The sequence below is a fragment of the Lepidochelys olivacea genome, assembly GCF_965140295.1.
Source record: "Lepidochelys olivacea isolate rLepOli2 genome assembly, chromosome: 1".
In the NCBI taxonomy this organism is placed as follows: Eukaryota; Metazoa; Chordata; order Testudines; family Cheloniidae; genus Lepidochelys; species Lepidochelys olivacea.
This window is the reverse complement of record NC_140411.1, coordinates 113,425,412-113,438,764: the sequence shown is the minus strand read 5'-3', so window position 1 is coordinate 113,438,764 and position 13,353 is coordinate 113,425,412. Positions and strand designations below refer to the sequence as shown.

Below are 13,353 nucleotides of genomic sequence, written 5' to 3'. Positions count from 1 at the left end.
AAGGAGGGTAAACACTTCTTTGAACATTTGGCCCTTATAAAGGATATTGATTCAGTAGCAAATATCTCCACACTGACAATATGGCTCAACCTCTTGAATTTTAGCCACTTTGTTACACTAGTCTGAATTATACTATAAACTCCTTTGTACGGAAACTTTGTGTTCTATAGTGTAAACGAATAATAACTCCACTGTAGTCAAGGGAGTAACACAGGCCTAACTCCAGAGTGTCTGCAAAGTGCCATGTACGGTATAAACAATATAATTAGTTATATTCATAATATAGGGTTAGATTTTGCTGTCACAGTTCAGAAGTAACTCCACTGAAGTCAGTGAGACTACTTCTCATTTACACTTAGGGCTTGCCCTCAGTACATGGAGATCGATGCTGCTGCAATCGATGCAGCAGATGTCGATTTAGTGGGTGTAGCGAAGACTCGCTAAATCGATGGCAGAGCGCACTCTGGTACTCCAGCTCCCTGGGAAGAATAAAGGAGGTCAACCGGAGAGAGCATCTCCCGTTGACACAGTGCAGTGAAGACACCGGGGTAAGGAGACCTAAGTTGCATCGACTCCAGCTACGTTAGTCACGTAACTGGAGTAGCGTAACTTAGGTCGATTTACTGCGGTAGTGCAGACAAGCCCTTAAGCTGCTCAACACCACTTTGGCAGTGAGGCGACTCATGGGAGGGACACGAAGGGTCAAATGCCCCTCAAGCAGCTGGCCCAGGCGGGGAGAGGAAGGGGCGGGGCCAGAGCCTCCTCCAGTCACGTTGTCTGGGATGCTGCCTGTTGCAGTGCAGCGGCTGTCTGGGAGAGTGCATGGCTGCGGTAGTGGGATAGCTTCTGGGGATAGCGGCCAAACGAGTCTTCCCCCTGCTCTCCCTGGGATGCTCAGAGTTGGCTCCTGTCCCCAGAAGTCAAGCCGGAGCAGGCTGCCACTGCTCCCTGCCCTGGCTCAGCTTTTGGGGACAGAGCCGACTCTAAGCATCTCAGGGAGAGCGGGGGGCTCCGACTCACTCAGCTGCTGTCCTGGAAGCCAAGCCCAGGCGGAATCCCGCTGCTACTGCAGCCAGATGTTCTCCCAGGCAGCTTCTGTGCTACACCGGGTAGCATCCAGGAGTGGCTCTGACGCCTGGCTGCTAGGAACAGCAGCCAAATATGCCAGGGGGAGCCAGCCGTGTGGGAGGACAGAGCTGCTGGTGCCCCCCCCCCCCGTAATGTGGGGTGGGGACAGGGAGAGCACAGGGGCCCCGGACTGGGGGCAGGATGGGGAGGAGTCACCTGGGGAGGTTACGTGTCCTCCCCTTTAGCTGGCGTCCCCCTCCACCCCCAGTATGGGGAGGCACCAGTCATCTATCCTTAAGGCTCCTTTGAACTGCCAGAGTGGTGGTGTTTACAGTGCTGTTGTAGCTGTGTTGGTCCCAGGATATTAGAGAGACAAGGTGCGGGGGTAATATCTTTTGATGGACCAACTTTTGTTGGTGAGAGAGACAGGCTTTTCATCTGCACAGAGTTCTTCAGGTGTGCTGTTAGTGTAAATGAGAATCAGACCCAGACAATGGAGTTACGCAGGGTATAAATCTAGTGTAAGTGAGCTCAGAACCTGACTTTCAGTAATAATAATATCATCCGTTCTTTGCTGGCTCTGAAAAAGCCTTCTAAACAGCTGCAGTTACGAGCATTATGAAATGGGAAATGTGTAAGTTTCAGTTTGTGTCTGTGCCTTCACTTATTGCACTTTTTTGCTTTTCAGTTCATTATCTTGGCCACAGAGAACACGGTTGTGTCCAGATTGGCAATAAACGTTTGTGATGATCAGGAACACTCCGTGGACATCTTCATCAGCAAGGGGCAGTTATCGCTCACCGTGGATGGGACTGCAGGACAGACTGAATTAAGCCATTCCCAGCTACAGGACAGTCTATTTCTCTTGGAGGGCTACCTGCAGTCATCTGTGAAGACATATGTGGGAGGACTGCCAGGTGATTATCAAATTCTGCAAAGCAGAATGCAGGTTCTAACAACAAATAATGGTACTGGTGACTGGAAAAGGGATCAAATGTGTTCGTTAGACCCTGGTGTCAAACACTCTATTTCTGCCCAAGTGAGTTTTGTTGTGCATGGGTGGGTGCAAGGAGGGCATTTAGCATTGATATCCTTTAACTTGTTTTTGTTGAATGACTATATCAGCCTTTTCGGAGAGGCGGAAGCAAGAATAGGAATCTTGGTTGGGTTTCTTTTTGGTCAGCAAATGGGGTTACCTGGTCAAAGAAGAGCTATGAGGAGGGTCACTATCCGTCTGGCATAATCTGTGGAGGTTATTACCTCAGATGTGTGGAGCCCTGAATTAGCATCACATTCAACCCATGTACAAGTCTGAGATCAGTATCAGATAAGGACCAAAACACTTGAGGGTGTAGTCCGACCTTTTGAGGTTCTCACTCCCTTTGTCTCCCCAGCCTAGCAGACTGACTTCAGGCTCTATGCAGGCTCTTGGTACCTCTAGCCCTGAGTGGGTGACCCATTCACCTCACCTCTGTTGGAAGTCTTAGGGGCTCATTGCTGTGGTTCTGTAGCTTCTCTGCTGATGTTGCCATCCAGAGAGCACTATGTGTAAGAGCTCATGACATTTCCAGTCAGGGACACCCAGGGGGCACAGCACAGAGGCTGCCACAACTTCTGGCTTTTGCAGCAAAAATAGAGCCTCTGCTGGAGTCACTTCTGTTCTCTGCCTGGAACCTGACAGATTGACCTTCGATTTGAATCAAAGATTTGGCTGTTGGGGGTTGTTTCTCATTCTAGCTGAACTGGTTCACTACTCCCTATTGCTGAGAAATGCGAATGAGGAAGCATATGAAAAGCATGTCTCTCTGCATAATAGTAGTTACTATCTGCAGTACTCACAGCAAGACAAAGTCCTGGTCTTGCTTGTCTAATCCATGTAATATGGGGAAGAGAGGCTGGAGCAGTGCTGGCCTTGTGGTAGGTGCCGCAGCAGTTAAGCCAGCATAGGGCAGGATAGTACAGGGCAGCTGAGGGGTAACATAGCAGGGTGCTTCTTTACTGCTGTTCCTAGAAGGAGTAATGTGAGCTTCCCCATAGCTCATGCTGCATAACAGTATTTATACTAGCAGGCCTGGCTCCTAGGCGTGCCAGAAGATGGGAGACCACACCCTCCTGGGACTCTGGTGTGTTGGCAGGTGCAGTAGCCAGTCCCTCAATATAGCACTTAGTGGAGTGCCATAATGTACTGCAATTTTGCCCAGCTGTTGCGCCAGTAGGAGGTAGCCAATGCTCTCTTTCACCACTAGTGCAGCAGAGGGCAGGATTTTCTCCTGAAAATTAGGAAGTGTCTGTCACACACTTAGAATGGAGGTAGCTTTCTCTGCTATAGCGCTTTAGAGTAATTTATTTTTAGGCTGGCCTTTCAGTGCAGTATAAGGTACATTTTCATTAGTCTCTAACTGGAGTAGGTACATATCCTAGAGCTGATTTAAAAAAAAAATGGACGAAAAAAAATCATGAACATTTTGTCATTTCCCACTCAACATTTCCCATTTTTTTCTTTGAAATTTGGAACATGTTGACTTGCTGTATCGAGCTGGCTGAACACAGGGCGCGAAGCAGGGGAATGTTAGGTGTTTTTTTTTCCCAGTCAATGTTTTTATGAACATTTTCATCGAAAAATCAGCATTTGAAAATTTCTGATTAGCTCTAACATGCATATATTATTCCTAACATCAATAATAGGGCTCTTCTCTTGATCTGTGTACATGGCATCTTTAATTGGTCTCTCTTCCATGGACTGTCTGAGCATTAGCTTGCAGTGCAGAAAGAGCTTTAATCCATGGAAGCTCATCCTTGGTCATGAGAAGTGGAATTTGTTTCTTTGCTTGCAGGGAAACACTATTTACACTGCATAAATCCCACTAACAGAAATATCTCTGAACATCTGTGTCGCTGCAGCTGCATATCTTGCCCCACTGCATCAAGAACACTTTCTATTTATAATTAAGTGGTGTGACAGCTATTTTTCAAATTGTTAAAGGCTGTATCAGCTGGAAACTTCTTCCTGAGTCATCTATTAATCCCTGTATGCCCTGAAGCAGGAGGATTAAATGCTTATTTTGTCTAGTGTAACAGTAGGTCATTATGGCAAAGGATACATTTTGTAGATCTTTTAAAATCTGAGCTGTGGCAACCATTTGTTTTTCATAAATTCCAAGGCCAGAAGGAACCATTGTTAACCTCTAGTCTGACCTCCTGTGTAACACAGGCCATAGAACTTCCCCAAAATAATTCCTAGAGCAGATCTTTTTAAAAAAAATCCAATATTGATTTAAAAATGGTCAGTGATGGAGAATCCACCACAACCCTTGGTAAATTGTCCCAATGGTGAATTACTCTCTCTGTTAAAAAATGTATGCTTTATTGCCAGTCTGAATTTGTCTAGCTTCAACTTCCAGCGTTGGCTCTTGTAAAGTAAATCCAGTTGCACTCTAAATCTACAAGAATTACAGCTAGGTTAGCTGCCTTCTTCCTTCTGTGATGTGATCTGATCTGCTCAGCAAGTTGCTTGTTTCTTTTATTGAGTCCAGAGGTGGAGCCTTAACATTTGGGTTAAAACAGTTTAACAAATGAGAAGATTATAAACATTTAAACATTAGGGATGGGTTAACTAACCTGGACTAAATAAACTGAACCAAATGTTCAACCGGAAGTTTCACTGAACTGAATTTTTTTCATCATTTGTTAGTTGGGGCTGACGCTGGGTTGTTTTCATTTTTTTCCCTGTCCTCCTGTTTCTTTATTTCAGCCAGAAATGGGAAAACCCCAAAACAGCAGTCACTCTTTGTATGTTTTTTAAGGCAAATGAAAAAATATTATTTGGCCTCCATATTAGCAGTATCCCCCATATTAAGTAAAGACCATGATGCAGATATGGAAGAAGCATTATTGGATTGCAAGGGGAAAAGGCAACAATTTATTGATGATCACCATACTTCAATAAAATTGTTTTCTATGGTATATTAAATTCTGCTGAATCCCTGATTACTTCAAATTTTGTACAAACAAATGTTCTTAAACTTTTCATCAGTGTAGAGACTAAACAGTTTATGTGAAGAGACTGAATCTTTGGATTCATAACCAACTTCTGTTTTTTGAGTGCTGTCCATTCCACATTAAGGGGGTGTGTGTGCGCGTGCGTGCGTGCTCGCTACATGCACCGGTGCCGGAAGTTTTTCCCTCAGCAGTATCCATACGGGAGCGGCTCTGGTGCCCTCTGGATTGGCGCCTGCATGGTGTGGTGTAAGGGGCGCTGCCGACTCCCCCCACATTCAGTTCCTTCTTGCTGCCAGTGACGGTGCATGGAACGTTCGCCGCTCTTACAAGCGTTGCTTAGGCTTCTTTTGTACGAACTAGAGTTTTTATAAAGTTAGTTAGCCCTTACCAGTAGTTAGTTTTACTTAGTCGGGGGATGGGGCATGCGCCTATCCCCAGGCTTTAAGCCCTGCCATCGCTGCAAATGGCCCATGCCTGTGAGCGAGCCACATAGTAGCTGTCTCAGGTGCCTTGGTGAAGGGTACATAAGTGAGAAGTGTCGAATCTGCAGGTCCTTTAAACCTAGGACTAAAAGAATGTGAGATCAGACTCAAAGCGCTCCTGATGGAGTTGGCACTCACTCCAGCCCCGGAACAAAGGTCTGACTAGGTTCCCAGCGCCGCAGCATCGGTGCGTAGTGCCCCGCCATTGATGAGCTGGCACCGATCCCTGTCCACGGCCCCAGCCAAGAAGTCCAAGGAGGCCAGTAGGGGATGGTCTCCTACTCCCCGCAAGGGGAAGGACAGGGCTGGGGGTGAGCTAAGACCCGTGCAGGGTGGCTCATCTGCCCCGTCAGGAAGTCAGGCCTCAGCTCATGTCGAGCGATGCAGCCCACCCTGTTCCTTGCCTGGAAGCCCGGACGCAGAGGCAGGCCTTCATCAGCTTCAGGTGCTGTCGATGCCTCATGTGCTCCAGACTGCGCTGGAGGTCCTGATGCTCCCAGCGCTGCTCAACCAGCCCTGGCGGTGTCCAGATCTCAGGGTAAGCCCACCTTGGGACTTTTCTGTCTGCCCTCGCCCTATCATTACCTCTCCCCATAGTGCCACCGTTCACCCGCTTGAAGCCGTCATGCCTTGGAGTTAGGGAGGCAGATGCATCGGAGCCCTCTACAGTTACCGGACTGTGGACACCAGCAGCAGGATTTGAGGTGGGCATTGCCAGTTACCTGGTGCAGACCCACAGAGACATGCACTCCCCGGCAGGAATGTCAGGACCGGCCCTGTGCATCACCAGAACACCGTTACAGATTCCAGGAACAATCGGAGGACCGGAGCCACAGGCCCCACCAAAGATCCCCGAGACGGGTGTCACCGTATTCGGGGAGATCCCCCTGGCACCTGGACCGCGATACCTCCAAGTCCTGCTCCTCATTTAGGTAGCATTCTCGAAACGCGAGGCGTGGATTGCCAGTCCCCCATTGCAGATCCACTGAGCGCCGCTGGTCACCGAGGTCCCCATGAAGGCACACGTCCCGCTTAGACCAGTCCTCCTCTAGACGCGACCACGATTATCGCCAGGCACAGAGTCGCTGCTCCAGTGGATCCAGGTCACCAGGTAGCAATCACTCTAGGTATAGCTCCGGTGTGGAGTAAGGCTCCACATCAGCAGGGCAGCCTCCCAGATCCTCAGGGCCCCCTGCATCATCAGTACCGAAGCCGGCCCTGTGGTACCCCTGGAACCTGTGGGGGTTCACCCAGCCCTCCCAGACTGCCTGCTCGGTGTCAGGAGCCTCGAACAGGCCTGTGGCCTCGATGACCCAACTCCCTTTAGTACTTGAGGCCTCAGGGGATAAGACCCCGCAAGTCCATGTGGACCAAGGGGAACAGCCAGCTGGACCACCAATGGGTGCCATGGAACCCGCGGTAATGGCCTCCTCGTCATCACCGGACATGGCTATCATGGAGCCCCCTTACCCGGTTCCCCAGGATGATGCTAAAATGGACCAGGATCTGTTGAAGAGGGTCATGTCCAACCTTGGCCTGCAGGCAGAGGAGTTGGAGGAGCAAGTGGGCTCCCTGTTCAACATCTCCTACTCGACAGCCCCTGCTAGGGTGGCCTTTCCCCTTCATGAAGGGGTATTGAAGATATCCAGTGCTTTGTGGCAAACCCACTCCTCTCTTCCCCCCATTTCCAAGTGGGCAGGGTGTAAGTACTTTGTCCCAACTAAGGGGCACGAATACTTTTACTCCTATCCTTCTCCAAATTCCCTGGTGGTCGAGGCAGTTAACCACAGGGAATGCCAGGGGCAACCCAGAACTACCCCAAAAATAAAGACACCAGGAGACTGGACTTGTTCGGATGGAAAATTTATTCCTCGTCTAGCTTATAGTTGAAGGTGGCCAACCACTGGGTCCTCCTTGGCCCCTACGACTTTAATATGTGGCAGACCGCAGCCAAGTTCAAGAATGCCCTCCCGGAAAGTTCACATAAAAAATTATAGGCGATCCTCGACGAGGGCACGGTCGCTTCCAGGGCAGCCCTTCAAGTGGCATCTGACACGGCAGACTCCGCTGCCCACACCATAGCGTCCGCCATCTCCATGCGACAAGCATCCTGGCTGCTCCTCTCTGGGTTGTTCGCCGAGGCTCAGAAGTTGATTCAGGACCTCCCTTTCAATGGCCAGGCTCTGTATGCGGAGCAGACGGACAACAAATTACATGGGCTGAAGGACCCCCAAACCACCTTAAAAAACCTGGGGCTCTATGTTCCAGGCCCAGCATGTAAGTGGTTCAAACTGCAACTTCCCCAGGGGCCAGGGAGCCAATCCCGGCAGGACCTGCTGCACAAAAAGCCCAAGGGCTACAGGCTGCTCACGAGCCACCAGCCCCCACCCTCTGCCCAGTTGGGCTTGACCCACTCCAAGCAAGTAGCTAAAAAGTCGTTTTGAGGGTACACCTGAGGGCAGCCTACAGTCTGTTTCCTGGATCCGATTTTTTCCCAGTTTTTTGCAACCAACTTTCCTTTTTCCTCCTGGCACCCTCCAATTTATTTCCACCCCCCCACTTCCACTCCCCATCTCTCTTCAGGGACCCTTCTCACAAGAGTCTTCTCGAGCAGGAAGTTCAGGGGCTCTTACAGCTGGGCCTCCTTACTGGAACAAGGGTTTCTATTCCCCGTATTTTCTGATCCCAAAGGCCAAGGGTGATCTGCGTCCCATCCTGGACCTGCAAGATCTCAACAGATACCTAAAGAAGCTAAAGTTTCACGTGGTCTCCCTGGCCTCCATTATCCCCTCCCTGGATCCAGGAAACTGATATGTGACCCTTGACCTGAAAGACGCACTTTCACATAGCAATCTGCCCAGGACACAGATGCTTTCTCCATTTTACAGTTGGTTCAGCCCACTACCAGTTTGCAGTCCTTCTCTTTGGCCTGGCTACAGCACCAAGGGTGTTTACCAAGTGCATGGTGGTAGTCGTGGCCTACCTCAAGCATTGGGGTAACCAGATTTACCAGTGCCTCGACGACTGGCTGGTCAAAGGCAACTCCAAGGCTCAGGTCCAATGCTGTGTCACTGTACTACAAGCCACGTGCCACTCCTTGGGACTACTAGTCAACCACAAAAAGTCCACGTTAGTTTAAGTTCAAAGGATAGAATTCATCGGAGCCGTGCTCGACTCGACCCAGGCAATAGCGTTCTTGCTGTTAGACAGGTTTCAGGCCCTGACGGACCTCATTGCAGAAGTGTCTGTGTTTCCCCTGACAGTGGCCAGGGTGTGCCTGCACCTGTTAGGCCACATGGCAGCTTGCACATACGTCGTCCGCCATCCCAGGCTCCGCATGCGCTCCCTGCAGCAATGGCTGGCTTCAACCTATTCCCAATCCAGGGACCTCCTGGAAAAGATCATAACCATTCCTCTGGTGGGTCTTACCTTGCTGCAATGGTTGGACTGTCACAAGAAGGTCCTGGAAGGAGTCCCGTTCGACAGTTCCGCTCCATCCGTCGAGCTAGTGTCAGAGGCTTCGGACCTCAGTTTGGAGGCGTACCTTGGACATCTCCAGACCCAGAAGATGTGGATCCTGGAGGAGACAACGTTACACATAAATGTCAAGGAGCTCAGAGTGGTCTGGTTGGCCTGCGAGGTCTTCCTGACACACCTGTCTGGCAAAGTGGTGAGAATCCTGATGGACAATACGGCCTCGATGTTGTGCATCAACAGGCAAGGAGGAGTGTGCTTATTGGCTCTCTGCCAAGAGGTTCTCCATCTCTGGGACTTCTGCATCTTCCACGGCATTCATCTGGAAGTTTGTTACCTCCACGGTATCAGGAATGCCCCAGCAGATCACCTCAGCAGGGACTTCTCTCACCACGAGTGGTCACTCCACCTGGAGGTGGCCTGCATGATCTTCCAGAGGTGGGGAACTCCCCAAGTAGATCTGTTTGCCACCAGGCGAAACAGAAAGTGCCATTGGTTTTGCTCCCGGCAGGGCCTGAGCAAGGGCTCCCTCTCCGATGCCTTCCTCCTGTCATGGGCCGAGGGTCTGATGTACGAGTTCCCTCCGATCCCTCTGCTCAGCCAGGTCCTAGTAAAGATCAAGAGGGACAAAGCACAGGTTATCATGATCGCCCCTGTGTGGCCTTGCCAGCACTGGTTTGGCATGCTCATGAACAAGGCGGTTGCCCTTCCCTGGCCCCTTCCCTACCATCCGGACCTGCTGTCACAGGATCACGGTTGGCTCCTACACCCCTACCTTGAGTCTCGGAGGAGGTCCAGCAGGTCCTCCTGGGAAATAGGAAGCCATCCACGAGACTAATTTACCTGGCCAAGTGGATGAGGCCAAGCTGGCTGTCAGAGCACAGCATTTCTACTTCACGTTCTTCAGTGCATTCCATCTTGGACTACTTACTGCAGCTCAGGAACCAGGGTCTGGTGCATTCTTCCATCAGAATGCACCTTGCAGTCATCTCTGCGTTCCACCAGCCGATCCAAGGTCAGATGGTCTTTCCTCACGACATGACTGTCAGGTTCCTGAGGGGCCTCGAGAGGCTTTACCCACAGGTATGGGCCCTGTCCTGCAGTAGGACCTTAACCTGGTCCTCTCCAGGCTCACCAGCACACACAGTCCTGCTCCCTTTCCTACTTGTCCTGGAAGGTCAGTTTCCTGGTGGCAGTGATGTCAGCGAGAAGAGTCTCAGAGATTAAGGCCTTGACCTCGGAACCACCTTACACAGTCTTTTATAAGGACAAGGTCCAGCTGCGGCCCTCCTAGCCTTCTTGCTGAAGGTGGTATCTTTCTTCCATGGGTGAGTCTGGATGTATTTCTGCTAGTGTTCTGTCCCAAGCCGCACAAGACTTCTGAGGAGAGGTGTCTGCATGCACTGGACATCTGGAGGACCTTGGCTTTTTACTTGGAGCGTACCAAGCCTTTCGGTAAATTGATCCAGCTCTTCATTGCTACGGCAGATAGGATCAAGGGCCTTCTGGTTTCTTCAGAGAGGATTTCCAACTAGATCACCTCTTGCATAAAGACCTGGATCAACTCTTGCATAAAGAGCTAGCAAGGTCCCACCATTGCCAATCATCAGGGCTCATTCAACTAGAGTGCAGGTGTCTTCAGCGGCCTTCCTGGCATGCGCCCCAATCCGGGACATCTGTAGAGCCGCGACGTGGTCCTTGGTCCACATGTTCACGTCTCTGTACGCCATCACTCAGCAGGCCAGAGGTGATGCTGGGTTCGGCAGAGCTGTGTTACAGTCTGCACAGCCGTGAACTCCTACCTGCCTCCATGGGAACTGCTGGGAGCCATCTAATGTGGAATGGACATGAGCAAGCACTTGAAGAAGAAAAGACAATTACCTGTACTGTAACTGGTGTTCTTCGAGATGTGTTGCTCATGTCCATTCCACAACCTGCCCTCCTGCCCCACTGTCGGAGTTTCTGGCAAGAAGGAACTGAGGGTTGGGGGAGCCGGCAGTGCTCCTTATACCGCACCATGCAAGCGCCACTCCAGATGGCACCAGAGCTGCTCCCCTACGGATACTACTGAGGGGAAAACTTCCAGCACTGGTGCATGTGGCAAGCACACACACCTAATGTGGGATGGACATGAGCAACACATCTTGAAGAACACCAGGTACAGAACTGGTAATGGTCTTTTCTGAGCTTCATCCATCACAATTTATAAAAGATCTATTGTGGAAGTACTAGAAATTCTTTACTAATGAGCTGCATATATAATACTAATGCAATGAAATTAATTCATTTTTATATACCATCTTAGAAGTCCTAGCACCCTTCATGTCACTCAGCTGATCCTGTGCCTACACCGCCCATCGCCCCTTTCCCCCTTACCTTTGTTACCCTAGATCAGGTATTCAATCAGTTTCTCCTGAGGTTAGAGTTTAGTTTAGTTTCCTACGACACACCCCAATGGTGATTTATCCCCCAGCCTAAGAAGCTGTTGTTTTAAATATGGCAAATGGGGAAAAGCATGAAGTAAAGTTGGTTATGCTAATTTAGCTGGTCACTGTAGAAAATACCCTGTAGCTAGGGCTTGGGGCATTGTTTAAAGAACTAAACAAGATATGTAAAAGTAAACCCATTTCATGACTGACAGGTGGGCACCACATGCTTCTCTATCTGCTCTGAAGCCCAAAAGTCTGTGGACCAAATTTAAAGCTGCCAAATTCAGTAGAGTTATGCCAGTATACACGAACCTTGAATTTGGCCCTGTGTGTCTCCAAGCAGAACATGTTTGGATTTTGTGTAGTCTCCAGGGAAGTAGTGTTAATGTCATAGGAGAATCTTGTAGATCTAATCCTTGCTTTGATGTGGAGATGAGGGGTTTACCCAGATTCCCATGCCATTGTGAGATTAAATCATTCTTGAGCAATTCATCACTTTGTTACACAACCAACTTGATTAGCTAGTGGCCTTTAGGGCATGAAAGAGGACACTTATCTCAGTAAGCTTTCATTTAACAGTTTTATTGCCTTTTAATCTCTGTGTTTAAGGAGGCTAGGTGATAGAATTATAGAAATTAGTAGTAGTAATATCAAAATTTTCTTCTAATCTATTGGCATGTACTAAATTTCTGTCTTTTTTCCGGTTTCAGTATTTATATGGCCACTAGTGAGCATTGAATAAAAGGTTTTCTGTGTGCCCATTTGTCATAAAAATAAAGGGAAGGGTAAACCCCTTTGAAATCCCTCCTGGCCAGGGGAAAGCTCCTCTCACCTGTAAAGGGTTAAGAAGCTAAAGGTAACCTCGCTGGCACCTGACCAAAATGACCAATGAGGAGACAAGATACTTTCAAAAGCTGGGAGGAGGGAGAGAAACAAAGGGTCTGTGTCTGTCTGTAGTCGTCTTGGCCGGGGATAGACCAGGAATGGAGTCTTAGAACTTTTAGTAGGTAATCTAGCTAGGTATGTGTTAGATTATGATTTCTTTAAATGGCTGAGAAAAGAATTGTGCTGAATAGAATAACTATTTCTGACTGTGTATCTTTTTTGTAACTTAAGGTTTTGCCTAGAGGGGTTCTCTATGTTTTTGAATCTAATTACCCTGTAAGATATCTACCATCCTGATTTTACAGGGGGGATTTCTTTATTTCTATTTACTTCTGTTTTTTATTAAAAGTCTTCTTGTAAAACACTGAATGCTTTTTCATTGTTCTCAGATCCATTACCAAACCTTGTCCAGGAAGTGGGGTGCAAGGTTTTGGGAAGTATTTTGGGGGGAGGGACGCGTCCAAACAGCTCTTCCCCAGTAACCAGTATTAGTTTGGTGGTGGTAGTGGCCAGTCCAAGGATAACGGGTGTAATATTTTGTACCTTGGGGAAGTTTTGACCTAAGCTGGTAAAGATAAGCTTCGGAGGTTTTTCATGCAGGTCCCCACATCTGTACCCTAGAGTTCAGAGTGGGGGAGGAACCTTGACACCATTAAAGCTCTCTTAGGGTGTGATAATCATGTTAATTTAGGAAGCATTATTGTCTTCAGCTCCTTTCCAGAGAATGTTATTAACTTCTTTATATGCAGTGTAAAAAGAAAAGGAGTACTTGTGGCACCTTAGAGACTAACCAATTTATTTGAGCATAAGCTTTTGTGAGCTACAGCTCACTTCATTGGATGCATCTGATGAAGTGAGCTGTAGCTCACGAAAGCTTATGCTCAGATAAATTGGTTAGCCTCTAAGGTGCCACAAGTACTCCTTTTTTTTTTTTGTGAATACAGACTAACACGGCTGCTACTCTGAAATATACAGTATAGTTATAGCACTGTCTGTCCCAGGACATTAAAGAGACA

The 13,353-nt window shown here is 48.7% G+C and overlaps 1 protein-coding gene across 2 annotated transcripts in view; it reads left to right on the top strand.

Annotated features, from left to right (window-relative positions):
* GAS6 (growth arrest specific 6) overlaps window positions 1–13,353 on the top strand; it is a 75,330-nt gene that overhangs the window by 60,358 nt on the left and 1,619 nt on the right. For both annotated transcript variants that reach the window (XM_084610100.1, XM_084610099.1), the window contains one exon: window positions 1,757–1,985. In XM_084610100.1, coding sequence (XP_084466226.1) covers window positions 1,757–1,985 — 229 coding nt within the window. The remainder of the gene's footprint in view (window positions 1–1,756; window positions 1,986–13,353) is intronic.